At 37.5% G+C, this 21,929-nt stretch overlaps 3 protein-coding genes across 4 annotated transcripts in view; 2 read left to right on the forward strand and 1 right to left on the reverse strand.

Annotated features, from left to right (window-relative positions):
* The window catches only part of abcf1 (ATP-binding cassette, sub-family F (GCN20), member 1), an 18,559-nt gene extending 14,009 nt beyond the window's left edge, over nt 1-4,550 (forward strand). Inside the window, exons 18-27 of the mRNA XM_016270906.1 lie at nt 675-799; nt 893-1,005; nt 1,089-1,260; nt 1,361-1,435; nt 1,525-1,595; nt 1,743-1,775; nt 1,862-2,030; nt 2,901-2,965; nt 3,661-3,733; nt 4,420-4,550. Coding sequence (XP_016126392.1) covers nt 675-799; nt 893-1,005; nt 1,089-1,260; nt 1,361-1,435; nt 1,525-1,595; nt 1,743-1,775; nt 1,862-2,030; nt 2,901-2,965; nt 3,661-3,733; nt 4,420-4,550 — 1,027 coding nt within the window. The remainder of the gene's footprint in view (nt 1-674; nt 800-892; nt 1,006-1,088; nt 1,261-1,360; nt 1,436-1,524; nt 1,596-1,742; nt 1,776-1,861; nt 2,031-2,900; nt 2,966-3,660; nt 3,734-4,419) is intronic.
* Nucleotides 4,551-4,618: 68 nt separating this feature from the next.
* On the reverse strand, nt 4,619-6,207 carry LOC107584330 (28S ribosomal protein S18b, mitochondrial-like). Its single transcript, XM_016270907.1, has 6 exons — nt 5,985-6,207; nt 5,807-5,904; nt 5,630-5,698; nt 5,485-5,551; nt 5,337-5,396; nt 4,619-5,202 (listed from the first exon to the last, which is right to left on the reverse strand). Exons 1-6 carry the CDS (start codon nt 6,205-6,207, stop codon nt 4,997-4,999), a joined length of 723 nt encoding a protein of 240 aa, XP_016126393.1. The 3' UTR covers nt 4,619-4,996.
* A 36-nt stretch (nt 6,208-6,243) lies between these two features.
* LOC107584276 (serine/threonine-protein phosphatase 1 regulatory subunit 10) lies at nt 6,244-18,626 on the forward strand. Of its 2 annotated transcripts, none has more exons than XM_016270832.1 (18): nt 6,244-7,791; nt 11,707-11,822; nt 11,926-12,012; nt 12,095-12,230; nt 12,324-12,375; nt 12,466-12,552; nt 12,687-12,815; nt 13,376-13,481; nt 13,655-13,758; nt 13,867-13,970; nt 14,079-14,238; nt 14,319-14,462; nt 14,642-14,888; nt 15,480-15,555; nt 15,645-15,860; nt 15,946-16,081; nt 16,818-17,162; nt 17,244-18,626. In XM_016270832.1, the coding sequence occupies exons 2-18, from the start codon at nt 11,716-11,718 to the stop codon at nt 17,369-17,371; spliced, it is 2,364 nt and encodes a 787-aa protein (XP_016126318.1). In that variant the 5' UTR covers nt 6,244-7,791; nt 11,707-11,715; the 3' UTR covers nt 17,372-18,626. The 2 variants fall into 2 exon arrangements, with proteins under 2 accessions (XP_016126318.1, XP_016126319.1); XM_016270833.1 differs by having other exon boundaries at nt 6,244-7,028.
* Nucleotides 18,627-21,929: the final 3,303 nt, after the last annotated feature.

Here is a 21,929-nt window from a genome sequence, read left to right on the forward strand (position 1 = left end):
TATTTCCTCAGCAACCAGCACCTATCAGCTCCATGCATGAGGAAGCAGATATCGTCCTCTTTTGGAAGACCAAACAAAGTAGTTTCGCTTTCACAACAAAGCATATACAGCGTCTTCACGACATGGTGGTGGCAACAACAATACTACAGCGAGAATAAAAGTTACGCCTTCTTTCTTTGCGTGAACATTTGGGTGCCGTTATGCAAATCTTCTCACATAGTGAGGTAGATATGTGGGGGCGTGTTAGAACGAACCGTTTTAGGTAGGCGTGGCTGACTCTTAACTTTTATAAAGAATATCTCTTTGGATTTGAGACTTCAGTCTTTGCAACTTTACAGATCTTCTTTATGCACCAAGAGCTTGTAACACTCCAAAGAGAAAGGAAAAATTTAAATCGCATCATATGACCCCTTTAAGCGATACTATTTAGGAAACAAACCCATCTATTTGATGTATTTACATTTCATGCAAATTATAAATAGCCTACTTTCAAATGTTCCCAGTGCGATGGTGTGTTTTGATTGTATTAAGGGGAGGTCACACAGTAATTGCATCACTAAAGATTGTCAGGCTCCTGTGTTTTTAATTTTGCTGCTGCATGTTCAGTAGAAAAAAAGTCACACCTTTGCGCTATATTCTTCCGACGAATCACCATTTCATATTTTCTCCTTTAGCTACTTACAGAGCTGGAAGAAAACACTTCTAATTGTGTCCCACGACCAGAGTTTCTTAGATGACGTCTGTACAGATATCATTCACCTGGACAACCAGAAACTCTACTACTACAGGGGCAACTACCGTGAGTTTTGTTTCTGAACAGCAACACAGATGAAATCTTATGAAAGACCTTTAATCATCTTACTGTATTTTATGTTTGCTTGACGTCTCCTAGTGACGTTTAAGAAGATGTACGTACAGAAACAGAAAGAACTCCTGAAGCAGTATGAGAAACAAGAGAAAAAGCTCAAAGACCTGAAGGCTGGAGGAAAATCCACCAAACAAGCTGTAAGTCCTTGACTTTTTCTCGATTTTGTCACAGTCCTAGTCTTCTCAAACCCTTCCACTCATTCTCCATCATTCATGTTCAGGAGAAACAGACGAAAGAGGCCCTGACGAGGAAACAGCAGAAGGGAAAGAAGAGCCACCGTGAGGAGGAGAGCCGTGAGGCCACAGAGCTCCTCAAGAGACCGAGAGAATATACCGTCAAATTCACCTTCCCTGACCCTCCTCCGCTCTCACCGCCAATTCTCGGCCTGCACAGTAAGTCTTTTATGACTTTTGCTCACTGTGGCTTCTTATTTTTATCAGACTTGTTGGGTGGTTGATGACCAGTTTGGTTTATTTTTTCTTTCAATCCCAGGTGTTGACTTTGGTTATGAAGGCCAGAAGCCTCTGTTCACAAATGTGGACTTTGGTATAGACATGGAGTCCAGGGGTAAGTCAAACATGTCTGTAAAATCATGACTAGTAGTTTAATTATGGTGAAAAATATACACAAGGAAATGTTCATTTTCTCTGTTTCAGTATGTATTGTTGGGCCCAATGGAGTTGGGAAAAGTACACTGCTCCTGCTTTTGACTGGAAAATTAAATCCTGTACGTACTGGTTATCTTTATTAAGTATTCATATTTGCTAACAAAAATGCTTTTATATCAATAAAAATCATTGTGTACTAATTTTTTTCCTCATGTTTGTTGATTTGTTTCCTTCATGGCGTTAATTATGAGGCTTTTTCATTTTAGATAAAAGGAGAGATGAGGAAGAACCATCGATTGGTAGGGCAGATGTTTAAAATCATTCTTTTTATTTTACCTTTACCTGACTTTGAGTAATTGGTTCATTCTTCTGCCTCTGCCTGTAGAAAGTAGGTTTCTTCAACCAGCAGTATGCTGATCAGCTGAACATGGAAGAGTCTCCCACAGAGTACCTCCAGAGGAACTTCAACCTCCAATACCAGGACGCCAGGAAGTGCCTGGGTCGCTTTGGCTTAGAGAGCCACGCACACACCATCCAGATCTCCAAACTGTCTGGTAAGCACTATCAGTGTTAATTTCATTGACGAATCATTTTCGTCATAATTTTCGTCAATTACATTTTTTTCACCGACGACAATGAGACAATAACGAACTAAAACTCTTTTTAAATGACAAAAACTACGATGTAAATCTATTGACATTTTTGTCAACGAATAAAAACAAGACGAAAATGTTAGGGAGGGACGATTTGGTAAGAGATTCATTCAGAACGAATCTGCTGCGTGGTTCGGAGGTTAGATGTGTACATATGAACCGGCGGGACATAAGCTAACATACACTTGCTGCACGTCACATAAAACATTAAAAAATGTCAATATGTGGGAGTAAGAGAAGAGCAGACATAGATAAATCTGACGACGCAAGAGAGAACTCAATTCAGTCCGGTTTTCTGAGTGCACACTGAAGCATACACACACAGAAAGCATGTCTCACAGCACGCGAGTACTCTTTCATGTTCTTGTTCTTTATGAGAAGTGGTTTTATTTAATTTTAACATAAAGGCATGTTGTGTGTCACCGCAGTTAAATCGTTGTCTATCATGATATAACCTTAATATCAAACCTATATAATGAGTTTGGAAATTGTGAAATGCTTAATAAGTGCATTACACTGTAACTAAACCCATTAGATTTTAGCCGACTAAATTTACTGTAGATTTAGTCGACTAAAACTAAAAACAATTCAGATGACTAAAATATGACTAAAACTAAATGACATTTTAGTCAAAAGACTGTGACTAAAACTAAATCAAAATTTGCTGTCAAAATTAACACTGATAGGAATGCATTCATGCATGGTTTTCAAAGTCATCTGTCCTTTGTTGACATTTTTTCTGAATTGTCCTGTTTTTTGTTGTGTTTTTAGGCGGTCAGAAAGCAAGAGTGGTATTTGCTGAACTTGCTTGTCGACAACCTGATGTCCTCATCTTGGTAAGGAGTAAAGGTTTTAAATGTCTCAATTTCATTAAAATTTGTACTTTAAAGTCCCCATGAAATCAAAATTAAAGTTTTTAAAGCTATTTGAATTCTACACAGAATGCTATATTTTATAGCAATATGGATGAGATTGTGGCTGGCATACCCTGTCAAATGCGGCTTTACGGAGCTCAATGGCTCTGAACGGCTCTAGCCCAAGCTGTGATATAAACGAACGCTATTGGCTATTTTAAAAAGGGGCGGGGCTGCTTGATATGTCCCGCCCTGTCTTCCTGTTTCAGTTAAAATGATGTCAACACATAGAGTAACGCCCCATTCACACCGATAACGATAACTATAAAGATAACGATATTAGCGTCCACACCAGCGAATGATATCGTCTGTTTATTCTCACATATGCCGCTTTAAATTCTTGAGCTCGTTACAGCAGGATGGATTCTGATTGGCTGTCAATTTTTTATCGTTCATCAGCTGGAGAAAAATCGTTTGAAAGTGATTCCAACGATATCATTTCTCTTTGTCTTTATCGTTATAGTTGTGGTGTGGACTCTGCTGTTCTTTAATATGGAGAACGATTTTTAGAACTATATCTTTATCGTTATTGTTCTTGGTGTGAACGGGGCGTAACACTGCGTGTTTCTTAGCATTTCAGGGGACCTTTAACATTTTTTTCCCATACAATTGTACAGGATGAGCCCACAAATAACTTGGACATTGAGTCGATTGATGCATTGTCAGAAGCCATCAATGAATACAAAGGAGGTATGTTTTTTTGTTTTTCTCACTCATTTTATTTGTTGTGGTGAATGATCTTGTGTGCATGTAAATCCATTCAGATGTTCTGTAAGATTTCTAAACTATATGCAATGATTATGATAGTGGAAACCAGGGGGTAAAGTCTTTATTATTAACATTTAATATGAATCTTTTTAGCTGTGATAATTGTGAGCCACGATGCCAGGCTCAAATTTTTTATCGTTCATCAGCTGGAGAAAAATCGTTTGAAAGTGATTCCAACGATATCATTTCTCTTTGTCTTTATCGTTATAGTTGTGGTGTGGACTCTGCTGTTCTTTAATATGGAGAACGATTTTTAGAACTATATCTTTATCGTTATTGTTCTTGGTGTGAACGGGGCGTAACACTGCGTGTTTCTTAGCATTTCAGGGGACCTTTAACATTTTTTTCCCATACAATTGTACAGGATGAGCCCACAAATAACTTGGACATTGAGTCGATTGATGCATTGTCAGAAGCCATCAATGAATACAAAGGAGGTATGTTTTTTTGTTTTTCTCACTCATTTTATTTGTTGTGGTGAATGATCTTGTGTACATGTAAATCCATTCAGATGTTCTGTAAGATTTCTAAACTATATGCAATGATTATGATAGTGGAAACCAGGGGGTAAAGTCTTTATTATTAACATTTAATATTAATCTTTTTAGCTGTGATAATTGTGAGCCACGATGCCAGGCTCATCACGGAGACCCAGTGCCAGCTGTGGGTGGTTGAGGACCACTCGATCAGCCAGATTGATGGAGACTTTGACGACTACAAGAGAGAAGTGCACAGTTGAGGTGTACCTACGATGAAAATTACAGATCTCTCCATTCTTTGTAAGTGGGAAAACTTGAAAAATCAGCAGTGTATCAAATACTTATTTGCCCCACTGTAAGTACTGTTATGGAAACATCATTTGGATCAAACTTCCAACCGCTATTTGAAATAGACCTTAGCCAGGGTAGCACAATGTCATTTCTGATAGGAATGAAAATGAGTTTGTGAGGGACAGACGTACAGTGCATTTAATGGGTTGTACTGCTGTTTAACAAAATTGATTTTTTTCATTTAATGAAATGTCTTTCCTCCTTTCAGTAGACAAAACGCCATAAATTAGTTTTAAAAAATACATGTGATTTAGGACCTGCCATTGTAAAGACTAAGTCTTTCCCTAACTGCCTCGTTCTCATGTAAAATACACAGCATCTGCTCTTAATGTGTAAAGGTCTTTTACATCAAGATTCAAACATCTGGTTTCAGGTAGTCTTTGTATATCCGCTTCACTCTTGCCAGTTCTCGCTCATCTGGTTTTATACTTCCATACCACGGATACCACAGTTCTCCAGAGCTGAGAGAAAATGGGGCAGGAGTTGCTGCTACAGCACCATGAGTGTTTGAGTAGTCCTCTTTCGAGTAATCAACATGAGGTAACTGGGCAGAAAGTAAACCTTAAACGAAGGAAGAAAAAAAAACATCACATTAAGCACTTGTGCACCAAATAATGAAATTGATCATTTATTTTCATAAAATGACTTGTTTGTGCACATTGGCGCTTATAACAATAAAAAAAGTGTACATTTACCACAATCTCTAGCAGTTTCAATGGCCTTGTTAAGTAGTTTCTGTTGTTTCATACACGCACCTGAGGAAACAATTGAAGATGAAAAGTGCTGATCAGATCATGATCACACCAGAAATGTGACGCTTGAATGTATTAAGAAATGCATTACCGGTTCGAGTGGGATCATGCACAATTCCTGTTTGAGGACTAATGAACTGCTGCAACAGGTTCACATTCTGCAGAGGAAAAGCATGTATATTAAAGCAAATACATTGTCCTCACACACACAAAAAAGACAAAATCAAAAAACAAACCTTGTAATGGACAATGATGTTTGGATCACGACAGATGGGACAAGGATTGCCGCATATCTTGTCACCTCTCTATGACAAGACAATCATCCTCATTAATACAAATTTAATGGACTGAAGAAAAAAAAAAATCTGAAGAACAAACCAATCAATCAAAATTCTAAACAAATGAGAACTTGCAATACAGGTCTTTCTTGTCTTTTGAGGAGGGACGCCCCCCTTATGATTCCTCCTATAGTTAGACCACACAGGCTTTGATCCATAGCGCTCAATGTACTCTAAAGAGAGATTTGAGCAACATTAAACGCTGTTTTAACCACAAGTAATTCATTTTAATCATCTAATCAATCATATTTACCTTCACTTTCTAAGTATTCCCATGGTCTGTCTGAATATCTAGACAGTACCTCAGCTGAATCCGTGTCATCAGCAGATGATGAAGATGATGAAGCACGAAAATTCAGACGCAGCACTGGAGCACTTCTTTTCCAATCTCGGATTCTCTGCAATACAAAACGCGTAATTTGTCCTTTGTTTGTTGTTGTTGTTTGCACGCGAAATGAGTGGACAGCAACAGACATATTTATACATCCTGTATTAAAAACCAAAACGATTCCAGATATAAACCGAGATTAAACGTTCCTAGCTGAATCGAGCGTGGCGACCTAACTGCGCCACAGTTTCTAGAAGCAGACAGACAGCATGCTGAGATAAAGCGAGACTAGTGTATGAGCTCACACCGCAAAGCCAGAGCAGCGGCTTCAACGCCCTGCTCCTCTTTGTGTGTGAGACGGAGCAATCCTAATGGTTATTAAAGTAGCGATAAATCATCGAATAATAAGCTAGCCGTCGCTAGTCATAAGCAATCTGTACATAAAGATTGCCATAGGCAGAGCCAGGAAGTGACCGCATTCAATTGGGGCTTTTTATAAACTGCATTCTTTTCAGAGGAGAGCTCACTGGAACAACCAACGCAATCTGCACATAAAGATTGCCAAGTGGCGCCTGTGGATTTAGCCGAACGGAGAGGAAAAACAGACTGAAATGCAACATTTTGTTCATAATGATGTCGTTAGGTGTTATTAGTTGTCGGAACTGGATACCCGTTGAGCTAGTTTGGTGAAATAAACCTCCCTAGGCAATGATAATTTATAAAAATGCATAGCAGTCTGCCTATAAAGATTGCATTTTTGTGTGTTGTGTGCTTAACGAGTGCGTAGATAGGGTATTATTTGTCTTGTCGACTTTGCTTTAAAATGGCGGACGGGTTGTCGTTTGCTCGGATCACTCGAGGCAATGGTGGCTGTTTTTCTGACTGGATCTACGGGAAAGACTAGCTCGGGACGGCTGTCTCGCGTCGCCAGCATCCCCATATACAGCTCGAGGTGTCGTCTTAATATCCGTGAGTCGCTAGCGGGGTAAATATAGTAGCACTTTGTAAACGAGCAAGACAAATGCCAGGCGGGGGAACATAGCCGTTGTGTTTTTAAAAGCTGGTTGGAATTCAAAGATGGCGACCAGACACCCGTTCACGAAGACAAGTGGTTAAAGATAGTGGGCGTGGTTTACCGCAGACTTCAGCCAATCAGAGGAGGCGCTGTCAGCTCAGCGCGAGCTGCTGTATGAGAGATTGAGATTTCCACAGAAGGCAAATCAAATCCCCCGTGGCCACTATTGAGCAGATGCATAAATTCATATTACTGGCCTTTAGTCAGAACAACACTGGATGCTTTGTGCTGACAAGTTCTAACAAAAAACGAATATTGCTATTTGCTTAAAGATGCCAGCTGTTTATGTTACATTTACATTTAGTCATTTAGCAGACGCTTTTATCCAAAGCGACTTACAAAATGTTACTCTTGATTAAAAAGTGCAAGTAGGTTACATGGTGTTGAACTTGATCTATAGTGCTGTAGGAACAGTCTTATACAGGACAGGGTGTAATGTAACTTTAAAAGTGAAAACAATGTGTTTCTTCACATCTGCATTCCAGCAGAAACCTGACAGATACAATGTTAATCTTTTCTCTCCAGTGAATGTACAATCTTGTTGACTTTTTCTTGTTTGTTATGACAACTGTGACGGTTCCAGGAATTGTGTGTGTTGTTCGGTGTTTAAGGAGTTCGGTTGTGACTATAAAAAGTTCTTCAACAACAGTGTTACGGGTAAGACAAAACCTGATTTCTCACACGATCCAAAGTGAGTAAATTCTCATTTTTCGGCATTAGTAGACCTTTTTCACTGTTTTGGAAATTATGTAGAACATGAATTCAAACGTTGCTAAACACTTGCATGCATAACAGTCGTAAAAATCTCTATACATTCGGTGTATATTTCTATTTCATGTGTAACTCGTCCCGTTGTTCATTTTCTGCTGTAGTTAGTTGGTTAGTCTCGCCGGTGTCCAGTCAAGTGTGCTGTAGTGAGAGGAACTGAAGAAGAAATACTCACTGATGCTCCCGTGGGCAGGGCAAATCACGTGACTCTCACTCACTCTCTCTCTCACACACTCTCACTCTCTCTCACTCGCTCTCTCACTCACTCTCACTCTCGCACTCACTCTCTCGCACTCATTCACTCTCGCACTCATTCACTCTCTCTCACTCATTCACTCTCACTCACTCACTCGCACTCACTCTCTCACTCACTCTCTCGCACTCACTCACTCACTCTCGCACTCACTCTCTCACTCACTCGCACTCACTCTCTCGCACTCATTCACTCTCTCTCACTCATTCACTCACTCTCGCACTCACTCTCTCACTCACTCTCACTCACTCATTCTCACTCTCGCTCACTCTCTCTCTCACTCACTCTCGCACTCACTCTCACTCACTCACTCTCGCTCACTCTCTCTCTCACTCGCTCTCTCTCACTCACTCTCACTCGCTCTCTCTCACTCACTCGCTCTCTCTCACTCACTCTCACTCACTCGCTCTCTCACTCTCACTCACTCGCTCTCTCTCTCTCACTCACTCTCACTCTCTCTCACTCACTCTCACTCTCGCTCACTCTCTCTCTCACTCTCGCTCACTCTCTCACTCACTCGCTCTCTCTCACTCACTCGCTCTCTCTCTCTCACTCACTCACTCTCACTCACTCTCTCACTCACTCTCGCTCACTCTCTCTCTCACTCTCGCACTCTCTCTCACTCACTCTCGCACTCACTCTCGCACTCACTCTCGCACTCACTCTCTCACTCACTCTCGCACTCACTCTCACTCACTCTCTCACTCACTCTCGCACTCACTCACTCTCTCACTCACTCATTCTCTCACTCACTCTCACTCACTCACTCTCACTCTCGCTCACTCTCTCTCTCACTCGCTCTCTCTCACTCACTCTCACTCGCTCTCTCTCACACTCTGTCTCTCTCACTCTCACTCTCTCTCACTCACTCACTCGCTCTCTCTCACTCACTCACTCGCTCTCTCTTACTCTCTCTCACTCGCTCTCTCTCACTCGCTCTCTCTCTCTCTCTCTCTTTGTAATTAACTTAACTACGTCAGATATTATTATCATTGGCATATGTCCATCTAATTTTTCTAATAATGTACCGTTTTTATTGCAAATATTCTACTTGTTTCTGTATTTTAATATATCTTGATCACATTTGATACTTGCATTTCTTATTGCTGCGTGGCAAATACACTGTTTCTGTATTTGTGTATATTTAGAAATAACCACATGGTGGCGACATACAACTTAGAAAGTCTTGTGTTCAGTCGCACAAAACCCCTTAACTTAACCCTTAGTGATAATACACTTATTTACTTAAGGAGTTTCTTGCAACTGGATGTTGATAAAGTCATGTAAGTCTTTCAGAGTCTATTTCCTTCATTATATATTTTTTCACATTACATTATGTTCAAAATTATTATAATCATTAACATTCATTTAACACGTTTTTTTGGCCAAAATATGGACAAAATTGCCAATATTATTGGGGCAATATGTATTTAATATGTAATATTACATATAAAAAATGTAGCTAAATACAGCAAAAATTATAATGAGGAAACCCCCCCCCCCCCCCCCCCCCCACACTTAGTGGTTCTAGACTTCTGTATACATAAAACATACTTAAAACGTGAAAACATAAATAAAAAGGTCCATTTAATGTACTGAGAAAAACCCCAGTATTATTGGAAAATATTTAAAACTTACTGTTTAAAATTAGTATACATGTTGGTCCCACTTTATATTAGGTGTATTTAACTACTATGTACTATTTACAGCAAAAAAAAGTGTATATTTTATTACTTGTGTATTTATTTGGTGCATTGTACTTATTCTATATTGCAAAGCATTAAGGTGGGAAACTGGTAAGGTTAGGTCAGGGTGGGTTCTGTTGATGCAGTTACAAAAATACTTACATGCAGGTATTTTAAAAATATAAACACAGTGTAAAAACAAGCATGTACACAAAAAGTGCATGGTATCAAATTAGTATTTAAAGTGTTAACATTAAATGGAAAGACACTGAAGCTAGTGTGGGTCATATGCATTTTATATCCATCAACCCCATAGCAATGACAATTGTGAATATGGGTAAAGTCTTTGTAATATTTTTTTCATGCTTTCAGATTTTATAACAAGTGTTACTTACAATATTGTAAAGGTTTCGGTTTGTAAGTGTTTACAAACATCTCATTTTATTATAGGATCTTTCATCTATTGATGTTGGGTTATAGACAGATTGATCACAGCAGTGTCTAACAAAGAAATATGATATTAATGCCAGAGTCCCTGTGTGCTTTACAGCTGACGTGTGACAATGCTTTTCTGATAAACAAGAAAATCCAGTCAATCATTTGAACACTTTTACTGTGCCCTCCCTAGTCTTTCTTGAAATACTTGTGATAAATGGTATTAGTTGTGCTACAATTGAACTTCTGGAGGATTACAAGGGCCATCACTCAATAAAAAATACTCAATTGCTAATAAAATAAATTGTAAAAACTATGTATAATGCTTAAGTGCATTCTCACATTTTTATTTAATTTTTTTAAATTTCTGCTCTTGTATAATTCTCATTATTTAAATTATATAATAATCTGAGTGCACATTATTGATCACAGCCATTATATTATTTTACATGTTCTTTGTACCTGTGATGTTTACTTTGGGTAATGTACAGTGTATATAAAAAGCAGGTGGGTTTATGACAGTGACATGACACATGTAATATAACATTTTACTTCTATGTTTATCTTTGATCATTTCAAATTATGAACTACATTATGCAGCGCTCGCTTAACCAGTCACCCATTTGAGTTTCTCATATTATTAAATAAGTGACAGACTTATTCAATCATTCTAGAAGATTGGTTACATGAACGCTGTATAATTCAGTCTGCAGTCAGATGTTAAACTATAACAGTTGTAGCAGCTGCCCCTTTCTAGTAACAGTAAGTCCAGTAAATACTGACAGCCCACCAGACATCATATATTAAACATTTTATTTACCAAGGAGGATTCTTTGTAGTCAGTTGGAGTATATTTTGGGGCTCTAGTAATAATCTTTTGTTACAATAATATAATTTTCTAAAAGATGAAACATGAATTTGAGAACCAACTGTTGTTTGAAGTAGTGCGTTTATTAATGAATACATTACTTTTTCACATTCTGCTGTTGTGAACAGAACGGACACGGCTTGTTCTGTGGTCATGATTGCACTTGTGATTTCAAATCGCATCAGGTGTGAGCCAGAAAACTGATAAGACATCCGTATCTGATTAAGTACAATCTATAAAACATTTAGGAGTTTCTCTCCGTTCTTTAAATGCATACATGCAGAGTTGCTGTTCTGTGATGTCTTTGGTAGTCATGTGACCATTTTTGTTCACAACGTCTTCAGAAATTGTTGTTTCAAAGTTATTTCAGATCCACAGTCGCCTTGGTAAATGTACATTACTACAAACTTTTCAAAGATTCAACGTTGTCCTGTTCCAGTGAGCTCTCCTGAAGTGCCATGATCTCATTATTTCAGTATTGACTGGGTGATTTCGTGTCATATCCAGATTATCCCCAGTGGCATAAGCACACGAATAACCCCTGTTTTCTCTCCCTCTGTCAGTAAGCAGCTATGGCCGTGGGCCCGGTGGACCCCAGAGAGGTGCTGAAAGGAGTTGAAGCTCTGCTGGGGAAGGATGGAGAGCTACGAAGCCTTGAGGGAGTTGCTAAAGTCTTCAGGTGAGAAGCTGTACCATTTTATTTTCTGGATCCCTTCTAAAAAAAAAAAACATGAATTCCTTTACCAATAGTATTTCTAACATGTTTTCCTCTTTTCAAACAGTCTCATGAAGGCCTCGCATAAAATGGTCAGCAGATGCATGTATCTGAACATCTTACTGCAGACAAAGTCACATGATATACTTAATCGGTAAGAATAATATCCATCAAAAGAAACATTTGAAACCTTTTTTGTTCTCAAGGTTATGCTTGACACGGTCTCTTCTGCTCAGGTTTATTCGAGTTGGAGGCTACAAGTTGTTGAACTCTTGGCTCACCTACTCAAAGACCACCACTAACACCCCCCTGTTGCAGCTCATACTGCTCACCCTGCAGAAACTCCCCCTGACTGTGGACCACCTCAAACAGGTACTTCACCACACCACGGCCCATAAAACTCACACGCATGCCCCCGCAGTCTTCTAACACCTGCTCTCTGTTTGTCGTCTTTTCTCCTGCTAGAACAACACAGCCAAGCTGGTGAAACAACTGAGCAAGAGCGGCGAGACAGAAGGTAAGAGCACATGTTCCATGAATCAATGCCAGAAAGTCTGCTTACTGTCTTCCAGAGCTCAGGTTTGATCTCTCTCTCTCTTTCTCTCAGAGCTGAGGAATCTGGCGTCAGTGCTGGTGGAAGGCTGGATGGCTATTATCCGCTCTCAGAGCGTCTCCAGTGGAGCGTCACCCAATGGTAGGGTTTCCAGTTTACATTGTCTTCTATGTCACTCTGTTTTGGTTGAAGTAGACTTAATGCACTTTTAACTTGAATTATTAGAAAGTGGGGTTCCCATTATTGGTGAATAACCCAACTCTGTTTTCCATCAGACAAGAAACGGAAAAAGGAGGATGGAAAAGTACGTCCAGAGGTGAAGCCCCGAGAAAAAGGAGCAGAGGAAGAGAAGAAAGACAAACCAAAAGCTTATGCCCCAAGTCATGCAAAGATCCGCTCTACAGGTTAGTCACCAGTGTTGTTTTAGTGTAATTTATGTAATATTAGAGTATTTAGTTATATTTTAATTAGGTTTTGTTATTATATTTTCATTTTTATTTTAGTTTTAGCAAGTGTTAGTATTTATTCATGATTTAATTAGGTCTTATTACATTTACATTTTAATTTGAGTATTTTTTAAATGTATTATTTTTTTTATTTTTAATATTCCTATTCAACTTTTTTTTGTTCTAGTACTTCAAATTTATTTATTTCAGTTAGTTGCCAAGAATGCAACATTTGTATTTTTTTTTAAGTTTAGAGATTTATATATATATATATATATATATATATATATAAAATGCTACATGTATGTTTTACTTTATTAACTGAAACTGTTGATATTTAATTTTATTAACTTTATCAAAAACAATTTTGTTCAGGTTTATATTTATGATTTTTTTAAACTATATATGTATATATATATATATATAATTTATAATAGATTTTTTTCTCAAATGTCTCAGTAACACATTTAAAAAAAAAAAAGATCTGTTTACATTTACTCTAAACATTGTGTCTTCAGGTTTGGAGGTGGAGAGTCCAGCTCCAGTTCCTGTAAAGAAAACCCCCTCTGCACCCCAACTTGGAGACAAATACAACATCAAGCCTGCTGTTCTCAAAAGACCAAGGTAAGTGGACACTACATTTCTTTCTTGCAAATAATGAACAGGCACATGTAATCCAGGAATCCAGGATAGGCCCTTTCTCATTTGATTCATGATTTGAATGAATTTGAATGCAGTTTTACTTCAGAGGGTTTGAAAATGAATCATTCAACTCATTATGACTGCTGTTCATTCAGCACATCGCCGACCGACGCACCACCAGTGGAGAAGAAGTACAAGCCCCTTAACATCACCCCCAACTCTACCAAAGAGATCAAAGTCAAGCTTATACCCCCGCAGCGTGAGTATGCCCGTTCAGCACCTGCAATATGATTATGATTATCTGCAATAAAGGAGAGTAGGGTTTCCTCTCCGACTGGTGCTTACTATCCATTTCTCTTCCTTTTAGCGATGGAAGGCACTGGATTTTTGGATGCCCTCAACTCCGCTCCAGTGCCTGGCATCAAAATCAAGAAAAAAAAAACAAAAGCAGTTTCCCCTACCACTAACAAGGTGTGCCACATCAGACAACCCTCATTTGTGTTTATGCTTCATGGATTTTAATTTTCCACAGACCCACTGACTGTGTTTTGTTCCTTTCATCTCTCTTGTGCTCCACAGCCCTGTCCGTTTGACAGCAGGCCGCAGTCATACTCGGGCACACAGGCCAAACCGTCTTCCCCTGAGACGCCCTCATCTCAGACACCCCCTCATGAGAACCAAGACCTGGAGCAGCCTGGCACACCCGTGCCCACCGAGGACCCTGATGCCATGGAAACCGGTGAGTCCAGCTGCATAGAAATTGGCCACAGCCTCACTGAGAGCCGTATGAATTTAAAAAGCCTTATTTCGTGTTTTAAGGTGATAAACCCAATGCTCTGTCTGAACCTCGCGGTGAGGAGGAGAGTCTGACTAAGAAAGGAAAGAAAAAGAAAAGCGTTCGGTGGGCGGAAGAGGATCATCTCAAAGAGTACTTCTACTTTGATCTGGATGAGACTGAGAGAGGTAAAGCAACTCTTTCTTCACTTACACTGCAGTTTAAACGTTTGAGGTTTTTAAGGTTCTCTTCAATAAAAAAATACAGTAAAATAAATCATATTATTACAGCATAAAACTATGAATACCTGAAAATACTTCTGGGATTTGGTCAATCATAATCATCACTCTTTTTCCCTCTGTCTCAGTGAACGTTAATAAAATTAAGGACTTCGGCGAGGCAGCCAAACGGGAGCTGATGATGGACAGGCAGACGTTTGAAATGGCTCGTCGTCTTTCTCATGACACCATGGAGGAGAGGGTGCCCTGGACTCCTCCACGACCCTTGACCCTCATAGGCACCCTGGTCATTCCTGGTTCCAGCAGCAGAGAGAAGATGATCCAGAGAGACCGAGAGATGGGCATTCTGCAGGAGATCTTCCTCAGCAAAGAGAGGTAAGACAATTCTTTGATGAAGAACAAAATGACTGAATGATGTTTCAGTTTCTTTTGAAGCATTCTTTCTTTTCTCATATAGTGTGTCATGTTTAGTGATTGTTCATAGCATGAAACAACATTCGCAAAGCATTTAATGCCCACAATAGGCTGGGAATCCGTTTGGATTTGACTGGATTATGAAAAGTGGGCCATGATATTATTAACTACTTAGAATAATATGCACATCATTTTAGTATTATTTATATGCTATTATAGTTTTAAAAAATACTTAGTATTAAAATAATTAGTATCAAAAATATAAATATATATATTTTTTTGCTCTTTATTTTATTTTTTTATTTTTTTCATTTTTTTAGATTTAGTATTTATTTTTTCATTTTCTGTTAGGATTTTTTTTTTTTTATATTAAAAATAGGTTTTTCATCTAATATTATATTTTATTTTAGCTTTAACAAAAAAACGTTTTTAATAGATGTTTAAAAACCCTTGCACAAATGAATCATCCACATTGGTGAATAAAGTAAACCGGGTTAAACATGTCTTTAGGGGCTTTAAATGGACATATATGGTTTGCTTCCCTCTCTGCAGTGTTCCAGACACTTCTCATGAGCCAGACCCTGAGCCGTATGAGCCCATGCCTCCTCGTCTCATCCCACTGGATGAAGTAAGACAGCCAATTACCTTTTCATATGCTTTCCCCTTCCATTTTTTTTCTTGGCATGTTGATGACCTCTTTCGTCTGTGGTGTTGTAGGACTGCAGTATGGAGGAGAATTACATGGAGTCCGCTGACGCTGCTGCCTCCGGCGGCTCTTCAGGCTCTAATGAAAGCTCCAAGCTGCCTCCTGTTCTAGCTAACCTCATGGGGAGTCTGGGCAACAGCGGCCGCAGCCCTCAGGCGCAAGGAAACTGCCCACCAGCCAGTAATAACCCTGCTGTTAATGTGCAGGAACTGCTCTCATCTATCATGGTAAGATTTAATGGCTATATGTACATGTTATTTACCACAAGAATGTGCAAAGGCTTTTATTTTAAGCGTCTCCTCTGGTTTTCAGGGTGCTCAGGGATCTAACCAGACTCCAGAGGACCTGATCAAACAGCCTGATTTCTCAGATAAGATCAAGCAGCTTTTGGGCTCTCTGCAACAAAACCAGAACCAGAATCAGAACCAACCTGCCAATGCTCCGCCAAGTACGTGTTTGCTCTCTTTCAACTGTTTCATTGTAATATAGCTATTTTTTTGCTATGTTTTTAAAATATTTTTTATTTAGGTTTATTTCGGTTTTAGTTGAATAATTTTAGTACTTCAACTTATTTTATTATTCTAATTATTTCTTTATATTTTGTTCAATTTCTCAATTAACCAAAACGTTAAGGTTTTAGTAATTTTTTTGTGATTTTGATTTATTTTTATTTTTATTTTGGTTTATTGATTTTATTAGTTTTTTCAGCTTTAATTTCAGTTTTAGTTCAAGTAATTTTATTTACTTACTTGTATCAGTTAGTTGCCAATCAGTATTTCTAATGAAGTTTTTATTATTATTATTATATTAATATTTTTTTCAAATAACACGTTTTTGAAAATTTGTAACGTGCTTTGGTGATTTTTTTTTAGTTTTGTTATCATTTATTTTTTATTTCAGTTTAGTTTAAGTAATTTTTCAAATTTTCAAGTTTTTTTGAGTTTGCTTTTCATTTAATATCTTTCATTTTATTTCTGATTTATTTCAATAAACTAAAGCCTTTTATTATTAGTTGTAGTTTAGCATAACATTGCTTTGTTTTAAATTTTAAATTTTCTGTAAAGTTGCTTTGCAACGATTTGTATCGTAAAAAGCACTATACAAATAAACTTGAAACTTTGTTGAGGAACAACTGCATGATGGTTAAGCAGCATATTTAATGTTCTGTTTCCCTCACTTCATAGTGAACATGGGTCTGCTTGGCCATGGCCCCGGCATGAACAACATGCCGATGCCCATGAATGGGGGTTTCCCTCCAAACAAGCCCCCTGGACCACATTTCAACCATCCTCCTCCTCCCCACGGCCACGGCCCACCCTTCAACGCCGGCGGCCCACGCATGATGGGTCCTCCACCTGGTCCACAGGGCCGCGGGGCGGACAACGGCAACTACTGGGGCGACGACCCCATGAGAGGAGGCCCGCACCGGGGAGGACACTTCCACCGGGGGAGAGGGAGAGGAGGAGATCCGGGCTTCAGAGGACGAGGGGGACGCGGGGGACCACGCGGGGGACACAACAACATGGGCGGTAAGTTTGATCGCCAAACACTTTGAATTTTCCAACATTTCAAATGAGCATGTAAATAGCAATCTTTTGGTTTAATTTCAGACATGTCAAATAGGCCGGTGTGTCGCCACTTCATGATGAAGGGAAATTGTCGGTATGAAAATAACGTTTGTGCGTTTTACCACCCCGGTGTAAACGGACCACCGCTTCCTCCCCAGCACGGTCACTGACACACCGAAAACTGCTGTTCCTTGAACTCGCCACTAGTGGGCAACAGGACTCGAAATGAGCCTCGTGGACAGAAACTGAAACCGGGGACGTTTGCGTCTGTGACAGCACAATCCCACCTGCTTCCTCCGACTGTACAGTAGCTTCATTGGATCTGAACATTAATATTTCTTCTCCATTTGACACTACTTTCCCTCATCTGGAAAGCTGTGAGAAGATCTGAGATCCTCTGTGAAGAGACACATTACTTGACTTTGCAGCCTACCTGTAAATAGTGATTCCTGGAGATGTATATTTTTTATTGTGATTCTGTGTACCACTGACCTGACTGCTAAAGATTGTACTACAGAACTCTGTAACCACTAGGACACGATGTAAATAGTTCCTTAAGCTTCTCCCGGTGGCAAAAACCCAAGATACTGGATGTGCAGTTTTCTAAATTATAATACACACGTCAGTCATTCTTTGCCTAATGAACTCGACACTTTGAAAAGTTATCACCGCACAGAACGTTTATTTTAAGATTTTCTGGTTGAATTAAGTCCCTCTGACGGTGCCGTACTGTTTGATGTTTTATTTTCAGGTTTCTATTGAAGAGGGAGAAACCGTACTTCTATGAAATGTGTAGATGCTTTCCTTTTTCACACACGGTTCTCGTTTTTTCAGTCCACGATTTTTAGTTTTAAAGATACTGAAATGTATTGATGAATTGGTATTATGTTCACTTTTCGCCCTGAATTGGAAATAGTATGTACGCGGGGGCTTAATACTATTCAGAACCGCTACCTTTTGCATTTTTGAAGTCCCACTGAATACTTGAATCGATACTTTGTGATGGAAAGTGATCCTAGCCTGCTAAAGAAATATCAGCTGTTGTTCTGTGTAGTGTGATAATCAGGAGAATTAGTGCTGATTTCCTACTTGATGTTGATGCTGTGGCTTGATTTGCTGTGCGCTCGTGTTCTCGGACCCGTGTGGGTCTGTCCTGCTCTATCAGTGTTAAGCTGAGCCTAACCTGGGCTACAAACCACTGTCATCAAGGCCAAATGTATTCAGGTGTTTTCTGTGAAAACCGTGGCCATTGTCTCTTGTGGGACTCCATTTTCTTTTTCTTTTTTTTTTTTGTTGGATTCACTATTGTCCCATGATTTTATTTTGATACAAGTCTGATGATTTTTCTTTTCTATTGTTGTTGGAGAGATGTCTATGTGTCAGAGCGCCGCATAAACACAATAAAAGGCACATTCAGAAATGTAAGGTGTTTTTCTACATGTAAATGAATAAACGTTACGAAATCCACGTTTTCTCTCAAATTAACTTTTATTTTCGGAGCAAGTGTCAGTATATAAGGACCACTCTCTCAGTTTTTTTTTTTTTTTTTTTTAACCTCTAAATGCCTCGTCGGTTGAATATGTCAAACAGGGTTACGTTAGGATTCGACTGAATCCTCCCCCTCTCATGGCAGTCCGGCCAAATGGCTAACAGTCGTTTGCGGGTGCGTTTGCCTTCCTGTCTGTCAGATCCGTGTTCTCAGGACGCAGTCGGTGCAGATGGCTGCTGGAGTGTGTGTGATCAGGAGTGGCCTGTGCACCCAGCCCTCGAGAGCAAATATTGACTTCAGCTTCATAGAATTTCTGCCTGTGTGCAAGGAGTTAAGGACACCTCAGCAATTCATTCATCCTATGTAACGCTCATTTCATTTTTACAAGCTTTCAGTGTGTACTCCTCAGCCACTGTACGGGAAAAAACGTTACAAAAAAATCAAATAAAATCTAGGTCTTTGCTGTGTATAAAAACATCCTGTGATCGTGATGCTATACTAGATTCCTGTTGACAAATGTTCTTTTACATGCTTTTACTTCCAAGGAATTCATCTGTTTGTTTAATGTTAATTTCAAGAAAATAACTAAATCAAGCAAGATGTATTTAGACAAGTAACTCATTTTGGTAACAGGGCTGGAAATAAATGTAAGAATGTAAGTAAGTGTAAATGTAAGGATTCTATTGTTTTGTTCTATTGTTGATTCTATTCAAAGGTTTTGGGGTCAGTGAGATTTATTTTATTTCAGCAAGGACACATTAAATTGATCAAAGGTGACAGTAAAGATTGTTACAAAGTATTCAAATGCAAAATATTTATGTATTAACTGCAAAATTATGTTCTATTAATATTATATAAATTTAATACAATTATATAGTTTTATATAATTAAATAATACAAAACGAATTATTATATAATACATTATTACAAACTATTGAAATACAAAATATATTTCTATATTCATTTTAGTAATATAAATGTTATATACTGTATATATAAAGTGTGTATAAATATATATTTGTACAAAATATTTTCATTTAAAATAAATGCTGTCCTTTTGTCTTTCTATTAATCAAAGAATCTTGAGAAATAATGTATCAATAATCAATAATGCATGGTTTCCACAGAAACATTCATCACAACTGCTTTCAGCATTGATAATAATAATAACAATGTGTCTTGAGCAGCAAATCGGCATATTGGGATGATTTCTGAAGGATCATGTGACACTGAAGAATGTTCAGCTTTTGTCATCATAGGGAAAATGATTTACTTATTAATTAAAATAGAAAAAAACATTTACTTTAAATGTTAATAATATTTTACAATATTACAGTTTTATTTTTTGACCAAATTAATGCAGACTTGGTGGGTATAAGAGACTTCTTTCAGAAGAAAATAAGATTAAATTAATAAAATACATATTATTGTATTATTTAAAATAATGTTATTTTATTATATATTTTGTATTATATATATATTATACTATCATTAGATGTTCATTATTATTATTATTATTATTATTATTATTATATACATTTCCTGAAGGTTAAGCACCCTTCACTTTGACATAAGGGTCAGAAAATAGTTGACTTAGTTGAAGCACATCCTCGGCTGTGTTTTGTTCGTGACAAACCTTTAGTTTGTAAGTCGGAGTAAGTCATAGCTGTCATTTTCAGCACAATATAGGGGCAGTCAAATGTCCAGCTGAAGGACAGAGAGTGAAGTCATAAAAAGACTGGATTGATTGCGTCTGAGTGGTGTTGGTTGTCGTGGAGGCCCTGACTACATTCCACTCGGCACAAAGACGCCATTGATCCTCCGCTGTCACATTATCCCACAGCCACTAGTGGAAAGAGGCTTTGTCAGGCCTTCGTTTCAGAGAAGATGAAATCAGCTATAAACATGCACCTCTCCAGTTTACAGCAATGACTTGCTCCGGAAATGTTAACATGGTCTGTACGTTTGAGCAACTCGACAGAGGATGTTACACAATAACGTTTACAACTGTCATGTAATTCAGATATCAGCAGATTATTACGATAAAAGGTCACTGTGATGCTTTTCCTTTATTAGAATTAGTACGGAAAAGTGGTAGAAGTAACAAAACAAAATAAAATAAAATATTAATTTTATTAATAATTAATGTTAAAATAAAAGGTGATGCTTTTTCCTTCAGTAGAATTAGTACGGAAAAATTATATAAATAAAAAAGGTCACTGGTGATACTTTTCCTTTATTAGAATGTATTAGAAAAGTGGTTGAAGTAATAAAATTAATTAAAATAATTGAAAAAATTAATGAAAATAAAGTGATTTATTTTTTTAAATAATAAAACAATAATACAATTAATAAAATAATAATAATAATAAAAGGTGATGTAACGAAATAAAATAAAATAAAAATTATTAAAATAAAAGGTGATGCTTTTTCCTTCATTAGAATTAGTATGGAAAAATAATAAAATAAACATAAAAATAAAATAAAGTAAAGTAAAATAAAATACTTTAAATATTATTAACATAAAAGGTGTTGCTTTTCCTTTACTAGAATTGGTACGGAAAAGTGGTAGAAGAAATAAAATAAAAGAAAAAAGATAAGAAATTAAATTGAAATATTATTAAAAGAAAAGGTCACTGGTGATGCTTTTCCTTTATTAGAATTAGTACGGAAAAGTGGTAGAAGTAACAAAACAAAATAAACTAAAATATTAATTTTATTAAATAATAATTAATGTTAAAATAAAAGGTGATGCTTTTTCCTTCAGTAGAATTAGTACGGAAAAATGATCAAATAAACATAAAAATAAAATAAAATACTTTAAATATTATTAACATAAAAGGTGTTGCTTTTCCTTTACTGGAATTGGTACGGAAAAGTGGTAGAAGTAATAAAATAAAATAAAATAAAAAAGGTCACTGGTGATACTTTTCCTTTATTAGAATGTATTAGAAAAGTGGTTGAAGTAATAAAAGAAAATAAAAAAATTAATGAAAATAAAGTGAATAATTTTTTTAAATAATAAAACAATAAAAAAATATAATTTAAAATAATAATAATAATACTAAAAGGTTACACAGAAAAAAGTGAAGTCATCTTCATACAGAATCAGTCATCTTAAGGACACGTCAGTCCTTTCGAAGGAACAGTGTTCGAGAAACTTCCTTTTGAGCGCTTCATTAAGCAAATGTTTGCAAGGCAGGATTTCACCAGCAAACTACACATTGTATATAGACTAT

This window comes from Sinocyclocheilus grahami, unplaced genomic scaffold (assembly GCF_001515645.1).
Source record: "Sinocyclocheilus grahami isolate Dianchi unplaced genomic scaffold, SAMN03320097.WGS_v1.1 scaffold58.1, whole genome shotgun sequence".
Lineage (NCBI taxonomy): Eukaryota > Metazoa > Chordata > Actinopteri > Cypriniformes > Cyprinidae > Sinocyclocheilus > Sinocyclocheilus grahami.

What these genes read in the sequence shown, in the direction of transcription:
- LOC107584276 (XM_016270832.1), top strand. Translation starts at nt 11,716, where the DNA reads ATGGCCGTGGGCCCGGTGGACCCCAGAGAGGTGCTGAAAGGAGTTGAA. An exon ending in GTCTCATCCCACTGGATGAA is followed by an intron (nt 15,556 to 15,644) that starts GTAAGACAGCCA and finishes GTGGTGTTGTAG; the next exon opens with GACTGCAGTATGGAGGAGAA. An exon ending in ACCTGCCAATGCTCCGCCAA is followed by an intron (nt 16,082 to 16,817) that starts GTACGTGTTTGC and finishes CTCACTTCATAG; the next exon opens with TGAACATGGGTCTGCTTGGC.
- LOC107584330 (XM_016270907.1), bottom strand. Translation starts at nt 6,207, where the DNA reads ATGTCTGTTGCTGTCCACTCATTTCGCGTGCAAACAACAACAACAAAC. An exon ending in GGAATACTTAGAAAGTGAAG is followed by an intron (nt 5,905 to 5,984) that starts GTAAATATGATT and finishes ATCTCTCTTTAG; the next exon opens with AGTACATTGAGCGCTATGGA. An exon ending in AGACAAGAAAGACCTGTATT is followed by an intron (nt 5,699 to 5,806) that starts GCAAGTTCTCAT and finishes GTCTTGTCATAG; the next exon opens with AGAGGTGACAAGATATGCGG.